The sequence below is a fragment of the Notolabrus celidotus genome, chromosome 22, assembly GCF_009762535.1.
Source record: "Notolabrus celidotus isolate fNotCel1 chromosome 22, fNotCel1.pri, whole genome shotgun sequence".
Classification (NCBI taxonomy): domain Eukaryota; kingdom Metazoa; phylum Chordata; class Actinopteri; order Labriformes; family Labridae; genus Notolabrus; species Notolabrus celidotus.
In genome coordinates, this window is record NC_048293.1 from 5,251,970 (window position 1) to 5,261,193 (window position 9,224).

At 38.3% G+C, this 9,224-nt stretch overlaps 1 protein-coding gene across 1 annotated transcript; it reads right to left on the bottom strand.

Moving 5' to 3' along the window:
* Window positions 1-3,851: 3,851 nt before the first annotated feature.
* On the bottom strand, window positions 3,852-8,559 carry cldn11a (claudin 11a). Its single transcript, XM_034675458.1, has 3 exons — window positions 8,114-8,559; window positions 7,701-7,865; window positions 3,852-5,287 (listed from the first exon to the last, which is right to left on the bottom strand). Exons 1-3 carry the CDS (start codon window positions 8,337-8,339, stop codon window positions 5,022-5,024), a joined length of 657 nt encoding a protein of 218 aa, XP_034531349.1. The 5' UTR covers window positions 8,340-8,559; the 3' UTR covers window positions 3,852-5,021.
* Between the last annotated feature and the right edge of the window lie 665 nt (window positions 8,560-9,224).

The window sequence follows — 9,224 nt, forward strand, 5'->3', positions numbered from 1 at the left end:
GGCTGGCTCCGTAAGTACAGGAAACCACATACACACCAATTCAAAAAAGCCGATCTTTACAGCAGAAATAAACACGTTTACAGCCTGGTTCAAAAGACGAGTGTAGTCTGGATAGCTCATTTCTTGATCGGAACACACTGTACGGGGGGGTGAATTTTTTTCTAACGCGGCAATTTCTAATATATTAAGATTACGAGTTTTCCAATGAGAGGCACAGCTGACTTGATTGACAGGCGGGAACACTGTATCTTTTGGCTAGGAGGCTCAAAGTCCGCCTCTTTACATCACAATGGCTCGACAGCAGCAATATGGCTGCGGTTGACAGTTGGCCTCAAAACAGCGCTTCAGAAACAGATGGGTGACGTCACGGATACTACGTCCATATACAGTCTATGGTTGTAACATCAAAAACAGACAGTTACAACTGAAGTCGAAAGAAGATGACAGCTTTTTAATACTGACAAATGTAGAGTTCAAACTCAAAGAAAAGACTGACTAAATGAGGAGGGACAAGCATAGCAGGTTCAAACATAGAAGAAGAAAAGCTACAAAAAAAAAAGAAATAGTTGTGTACTGGACTCATCATGTTTCATTTTGTTATTAACTGGGCACACCATGGCCTGTACACCCACTGAAAAGGACGACATCACTTTGACACATGTATCATTGTTAAAGTGCTGTTAAAGTTCAAGCCTGTTTCTTGACCAGAATCAAACACACCCTTCTAATGCAACAATGATCACAGAGGCAGGAATACCTACTCCTGCACCAAGAGTGGATCTCTAATTGACAACACACAATGCTTTTAAAAACTCAGAGAATCTTTGAGTATGATGGCCATATTTTCTATTCTCCGACCACAAACCAAAAGCAGAAACGGCAAACTGCACACAACACAAAAAACAATAAAAGTGATAGAATATCAGATCTAACTGAAAAAAATTCAAGAGATAATTTTTCTTCAAGAGTTTTAATCCTCCCTCTTTTTAACCTATGAAGTGTTCTTAACAGGTAGCAACTTAGGAAAGCTACATTTTATCACAGAAGCATAACACATTCAGCCTCTATTAGCAGTACAGGACAGCTTGCTTGCCCACCACCCTCCTACTGGCCTCCTGTGGACTGGATGGATCTGTGCCTGGAACAGCATCACACTTCAGGGAGTACACACTCTGACATTATCACACACACCAGCTTACACAGGCGTGCCAGGAAACACAAACGTATACTGTGAAGTGACAAAATTACGAGAAGAAATACAAGAACTGAGATGAGTGTATAACGAAGACAGACAGTGTTTGTGTCTGTGTCTGAAGATAAGCTGAGGAATGAGATAACATATAATATTTCTCTAGTATCATGTTATAGCGCTGATAATGACTTAGTGACCTTGGTGTGGACAAAGGAGCACATGGTCAGACACACACTGGACACAATCATACTGCTATGTTACATTTTAGGTGTCTGTGTGTGTGGTCAGCAGGGGAGTGATGGCGCAGTGTGGCTTTAAGTGTCTGAGCGAGAAGCGAATCTGTGCTGACTTAACTCAAGGGCACGGAATCGATGATACATTGAAAACAATTCATGTTTTCACAGCTTTGATTCGCACGTGATTAATTTACTGCAAACACAGACAAGAACTGATCCTTCTCCTCACCATATTGACATGGGGGCCATTTTCTACTGTTGCACGCTCTAGGCTGGGGGCTTAAAGTCTGTAAGTGTCGTCCTGCTGGACTTCAAATTTCAGGTTGTAACATAGTGAAAATGACAAATTATTTCCATTTCAGTGCTTCTTGAAAGATAAGCAAATGAAGAGAATATGGACAGTCCAAATTCTTAAAGATAACAGCCACATTTCAAAGTTTAAAATCATGTCTGATATCTTATTAGCAGCTGTCAGACCATGGCTAATGTTAGCATACAAACATGTCCTAGCCATTTTATATTTTTTTACACTCAGCTGATCTCTCACGCAGCTCTTTCTGATCGAGAGCAATAAATAACCTCAATACTGAATGGAGGATTAGCTCAACCCCCTCCTCCACCTACAGCTGGGGAGAGAGGCTGCGTTATACCTGCGCCCCCTTTGGAGGAAAATGTTAACTCTGTGCCCAACATCCAGACTCTCTTATAACTTCTAAATGACGAGGAGCAGCAGTCACATTATGTGCTGCTTACTTTGTTCTAAAAGGTGCAAAACTTGAGCTTCAACATAGAACAATTAAATCTTAAAAAGCATGTGATGGTGAGTTATCAGTGAGGTAAGCTAAGGATCATATTGGTTAATATTACATCTTAAAAACATGTTATATTTAGTTATCAGTGAGGTGAGCTAAGGATCATACTGGTTAACATTAAATCTTAAAAACATGTTATAGTTAGTTATCAGTGGGGTAAGCTAAGGATCATACTGGTTAATATTAAATCTTAAAAACATGTTATAGTTAGTTATCAGTGAGGTAAGCTTAGGATCATACTGGTTAATATTAAATCTTAAAAACATGTCATGGTGAGTTATCAGTTAGGTAAGCTAAGGATCATACTGGTTAATATTAAATCTTAAAAACATGTTATAGTTAGTTATCAGTGAGGTAAGCTAAGGATCATACTGGTTAATATTAAATCTTAAAAGCATGTTGGACAGTAATCTAAACTAACTTATAAGAGCAGTAAGGTAGCATGCTGATAAAAACAGCTCCTTCTGAAGCTCAACAGTTACCTCAGAGAGATTCTTCAGGACTGAGTTCATGGCCTTTTAAACACTTAAGTGTTCTATGTATTAGAAAACTAAAGTAATGTTTTTAAGTAAGATGTACTGAAAATAAATTAAAGGTTAAAAAAGAAAGTTTGGAAGGCATAGATATCTGTTTTATTGTAATGATGGAGTATTATAGATGAATAGATCATTAAATGTCTCGTGTTCTGATCACATCTCAGACAGTTTTAAGTTTCAGCTTGTTTTTAAAAATGAAAGTGAGTACATTAGTTTGAGCACAGTGCAGCTCCTCTTACTTTAATGTTTGAAAGTAAACCTTGCCTAACAGAATTCATTTTGGCCTTTTCCTGGTAATGTCACTTTATTAAAGGCAGTGTGCACTTCACATTGTTATTAGTGTTTCCAATACAATACAATTTATATATGACACTACTCACAAGTTACTCACTACTTGAGTAGTTTTTTTAAGGTACTAATTTACTCTTATTCAAGTACTTATTTCTACGAGTACTCTTACTTCTACTTGAGTAACATCAGTGTAAAGTAACAGTACTTTTACTTGAATACTGTTTCTGTTTACTCTACCCACCTCTGGTCCTAGCTAACTTTACAGTTTAGTATAACATTATACAACAGGAAAATTACAGTGGGATTAAAAAACCAAACCCAAATAAAGCTGTACAAAATTTAAGTAAATATTTCCTAATGAATCAATACATTTTGTACAGTAGCATATCAATCAGTCCTGTTGGCTTTAAAGCGGTTGAATGCCAACATTAGCTTCTGTTGTACAGCAGCTAACTGGTATCAAATACACGGTTTGGCCTTGAAATACTGCCTGAAGATCCATTCAAGATTTCAATGTCAGTTTGATGCAAGGTGCCTATCAGTCTCAAAGCAGTGAAACGAAAAACATTTGTCCGATTCTCTACATCTTTCAGACTTGAAATCTGGCAAACAGCTTCCCCAAGCCAAGCACAACGTTAGCGGAAAATGTCCTCCATGTGTTAACATTAACATCCGAGTTTTGCTTCCTTTGTTGCAAATTTAAACTTTACACCCAAGTAGAGGAAATAAAATGTTCAGGATGAGAACATAGACTCAGTGTGACAGACTTGAGACAAAGGCTGTGATCAGTTATTTTGTCTTTATTGTAGAAAATCAAACAAAGGCACATCAGTGAAACAATAAATAACAAGCTAATACTGCTTCTGCACAAATCTGAGTTGGAAATATGAGGGTCCACCGGTGCATTTTTGAATATTGAACATTCAAGTCATCACAGTTGTTCAAAATATGCTCATCTACATTATACTGACTTTTGTGCATATAGTGAAAAAACCTTTAGCTACACACCATTTGTAAAGCTACCTTGTATGAGGTAATTAGACTAATATGTTTGTTGTAAATGCATATTTAATTATGTACAGTTGGAGGATAAGTTGCTTTATTGTTACATAGTTGTTACTGAAAATTAAAAAAGAAGCAAGTTAGTCAAGTATGAATGTGTTTGGATTAGAGAATATTACTACCAGTGTTCATAAGACAAAGATAGAGACTGTAACACTGCCGTCTACAGCTATTTCTGAAATGCATATTCCCATCATGCAACATTAATTCTTCAGTGGCTATAAAAAAGATTTTTTAATCAAGTCTATCTCTCTAGAGGCAAGTTCACCATAGATTTGTACAATATTGTCAAAGAAAAAGTAATGTACATATACAACGTTGTAACACATTCAATTCAAAACATAATTCTTTCAAGCCCTGCTCTTATCCAAACTACAGATCACAATATCATATGATTAGAACAAAAAAAGATTTATCATCAAAGATTTCATCTCTGGGAGCATCTAAATAGAAAAATAGAAGTAATATGAGAGATCAATATCTCAGTCCACAAGGCCATGGGTGATTAAGACCTGAGGCTGCTGCGTAGGCAGTTCATCACAACGCTGTAAAAGGATGTAACAGTGGGGAGAGTCCACACCACGCCCAACTTGAGAAAGCTGGAGGACGAGCTCTCCGATACAAAAATAATCCATCCAAGAAAAAAAGAGCTCCAACAAAAACAGCCTTTGTGTGTTTGGATGTGTGAGTGTCTCTTTTATGCATGTTTGTGTGCTCATTCAAGAATATGTCTATTTACCTAAACAAACATGAATGAGTGTGTGTAGTTGTGTTTCCCTCCTCCTACTGTATGTGTGCTTGAATGCAGGAGTGTCTGTGCTAATGTAATGTGGTTCTATATACAAACCACAGTCCCCCACACATCCAATCAGTGTTCACAAGCGCTCCCATTTCAGACGTGGGCGCTCTTGGCGTGATTGGTGGCGGCAGCTGTTGGTGCGTTGCCACCACCCTGTTTGGAATAATAGAACCGATTGTTGTCCTGGTAGGAGCGTGATGAGGAGTCGTCTGAGGAGCAACAGGTAAGAATGGACCCACCAAGCAGGGAGAAGATTGTTCCCATCCATCCAGTATAAAGGGAGAAGCCAAATGACATCAGACCCTGTTCCTGGTGAGCGCCAATGGGGAACCAGACTGTAGACACACTACCACACAGCCCTGAGAGGAAACACAGAGAGAAAAAATGTATTGATTATATTTGGGATACAAAATGGTGCTGTGTTGCTGTTTTTATTTACACAAACTTTTTCTTTATTAATGAGTTTTTAGGTTACACAGGAAAAATACACTAAATACAAACTGGGGGTGCAAAATGGTGCTAAGGTAAGCAAACTCATACATCTAGATTTAAGTTACATAAAATCAGATTAACTCCTAGCAAACTAAATTGGGAAGCATTGTAATACTGGCTCTGGATGACAAAAGGACAGTGCAATCTGTGTTACTTGTTCTGAGATAAAACTGGGGATGCAAAATTGTGCAACTAAAAGCAAACTCTATGATTGAGTTATATAAAATCAGAGAGACAATGCAAAAATATATGGCTGTCTCTAGAGGACAAATTACACATATTGAAACAGCCCTATCTGATTCTACAGTCTACCTGGATAGTATGAAGGTTGAATGAAAATAAACGAATTGTGAATCTGGTGTTAATTACAATATGAAACTGGGGATGCAAAATGGTGCAAATAAAATCAAATTGGACAATGAGGTTAAAAAAAGAGACTTGGGGTAAACCATAATGGGGATGGATAACAAGCTGGCTCTGAATGACTAGTAAATGTAAGGCCACATTACTATTGGAGGGGCTGATTTTAAAATGAAACTTGGGGTGCAAATGACAGCAAATTATACATACAAGTTATATACAAACTGAGATACTCAAAGTAAACTTGATGGGTAATGCAAATTGGAAGGCTGGTCTTCATGACATAGTACATAATCAAACTAAGAATGCAAAACGGGACAATCAAAGTAAACTATTTATTCACATGCCAATTCAAAAACCTTTATTTTGTTAGCTTTATCTAAAATAGCAAATAGTTTTTCCATTGAAAAGATTGATGACACTGCTGAACATCTCTGTGTTGTCTCACATGATGACAGTGTTATTTGTGGGTACTACTGACATAAAGAAATGAGGATGCAAAATGGTGCTTATTGACCAGCTTTGAAGCATACATGTTATAGCATCTCTAAAGATGTATCTATATTTTTACTTAAAAATGATGTGTCCTTTTATCTGTTAGAGGATGCCTTGACACTTCACACAGATAAATTCACAACTGGATAGATATACTTTCTTAAAGTCCTTATAGCAGCCATATCTTTGAAAAAATAATTTTAAAATAAATCTGAAAGTTGGTTAATAGATGCATGGAATAAATCTGTTGTGCTTTACTTCTCCTCTGTCTAAAGTCTTGCTGCAAGAGCTGGACCTTTTCTGTCTTGGGAAGAGCAAAAAAAAAAAAAAAGCATACAGTTTTCAAAAACAGAGCTTTTCAGTTGTGCTCTCTTATATTCCTCATAAAAACACAGGGGGTGACTGGAAGGAGGAATGTGAATAATAATATTAGTTAGCAGCAAGACTTAATGGTGTTACGTAAGCTCTGCTTTGAACTACAGAAGAGCAGCATGGTCAGGGACACATCATATATATTTTGGACATCTGCCAATATACACCAAACGTTAATGCAGACTAAATACATGGAATATTTTTACAACAGAAAAAATATGAATTCACTGCATGGGAGTCAGTAATTATATTTAAATCCAATGAATGTGTGGTCTGAGTTTCCCCGAGTTGCTTCAGAGGACACATTTAGCTAAATGATTCAAGTTCAACTCAAACTAATAGCTGTGGGCTGATTTTGCTGCCAGAATGGAGGCACTGATAGGCAATATGGTGTGTGGAAATTTATTCTGCTTTAGAACAAGCATGGAAACACACAAACAAACCCTCCCTGGAGTGTTCCCAGTGTCATAACAGAGAATGTAAAAACAAAGTTAAGGCTTTAACTTTTTTTGAGAGTCCGGAATATATTGCACGTGTTGGAAATAAAATTTAAAAAAAAAAACACGGCCAATGGAAAATGCCGAGCGGTGGACACAGGTGCAGAGATTTCATGTGAGGGACACAGGCGTCGGAAAATGCTGCAGCGCCTGTCAAATATTTATAAGCACAGTAAACTGGGCAAAACAGGGAGTGTGTTTCCATGTGGTTCAGGATAACGGCAGGGTGTGGAGGAGAGTAGGTGGAGGAGAGGAATGTGATTGGATCTATGGGGGATGGGTTCAGTGGAAGATGAACATATAAGTGTGTGCACGTGGAAATGTGTGCACCAGAGGGAGGAAGTCATAATAACATCCTCCGCCCTCTGCAGCCTGTAAGCATTTTAAGGAAGGGGGGTTAAAAAAGGTCATGGTTAGGATGATTGGGAGGGTTCTAGTTGTTTGCATGTGAGGGCAAGATGATATGACCTAAGTACTTCTGAAAATACAAATCACATTCTGTCTTGTAATGCATCTAATTTGCGTTGTGTGAATGAAGTAAAGAGTAGCAGCTTACCAACTATGATTATAAGCACTCCTCCAAGGATGGTGCGTTTGTTCTTGGCACTCTGGGGTTCACTGCCGAGGTTGATGCAGGGCATGGACATGAGGCACATTAATGCTGCAGGGAGCCCCAGTATTGAGCCTGTGATCATCAGGGCACGAGTCGTCTGGATGTAGGCTATAGAAACACAAATTGAACATATTTTAAAGCTGCCAAAAAAGAGGGAACAAAGATCATGCAGAGGAAATTTCCATAAAAGGAGTTAAGAGTGTGGGTAATTTTTAGGAAAATGTGGGTTTGAATACAAATTGAAGCTGTGCTGTGCCGACAACAAGTTATAAATAAAATGCATAATATCATGTAAAGAACCAGAATAAACTTAAATGTTTCTGATTAAGTCAAACCAGGGATAAAGCAGAACCAACCTGGCAGCTCCAGGATCTGTGTCAACGTGTAGCAATGATAAAGTCCCGTGGAGATGACGCACTCTGCCCAGGGACCCTTTGCCCCGAGCTCATCCATCTTCTTGCAGGTGTTCAGACCATATTTACACATCATCACCCAGTCGTTGGTGGATGTTGCGATCAAGATGCCCAGCCACCCGAGGCAGCTAATGAGAAAGCCGCTCAATTGAAGACACGAGTTTGCCATGGCACGAATGATGCGCAAAGACCACAAGTCCTGAGTTTGGACACCGCAAGAAACTTTAAAAAGTGAGTTAAAGTGAAAAAATAGGTAAAACAAGCGATATTAACTTCTGATATTCCCTCGAAAAAGTTAATCCAGAGTCGTAGTTCTCTTCTTCCCTCCAATTCAATAATCCCATCAATCGAACTGTGCTGCGCACTTCCACAGAATGAAGCTTTCACATCATCAAAGGTTTTATAGGGAAAGTTCAGCGAGGGAGGAAAAAAAGTACTCTACATCTGACAACCAATCAGGTGCATGGGTCTGGACAAAAACTAAAAAAGGGAGGGAAAAACAACACTACTCATTTTGACTTACTCTCAGAAAAAAAAAACAGTTGGTGTGCACTGCCCCTTCAATACATCCAGTGATACTATACAGCCAGTGCACAACTGTCTGACCACACAGTGGAGGCTGAGACACTGAAACAAGAAAATCTGCTGCCATCTACTGGACGTATTATACTTCTTACTCCTGAGTTGTTGGGTATAGGCTGATTTTACCATACTCAGGAAAATCTCCCTAATTTTCACAGTCCAATGTTGGCAGGTATGACAAAGGATACACATGTTATGTTGCCTAATAATACTTATGTGTAGCCTACATATTAGGACATCCTCTATTTTCCCTTTTTTCATTTTTTTTTTCATCAGAAAATATATATATAGGGTAGAGAGAGGATACTACCCCACCTTTCCTACAAGTTATTTAAGTTTTCATCATAAAATGGGAAAAGTACTCTGATTAGATGTAATCTGAATGCTTTTGTGGGAGTACTCTGATAACATGTAATCTAATGACTTTAGGAACAGTTACAGGATGGTAGATACTAAACGATACTAGGCCCGA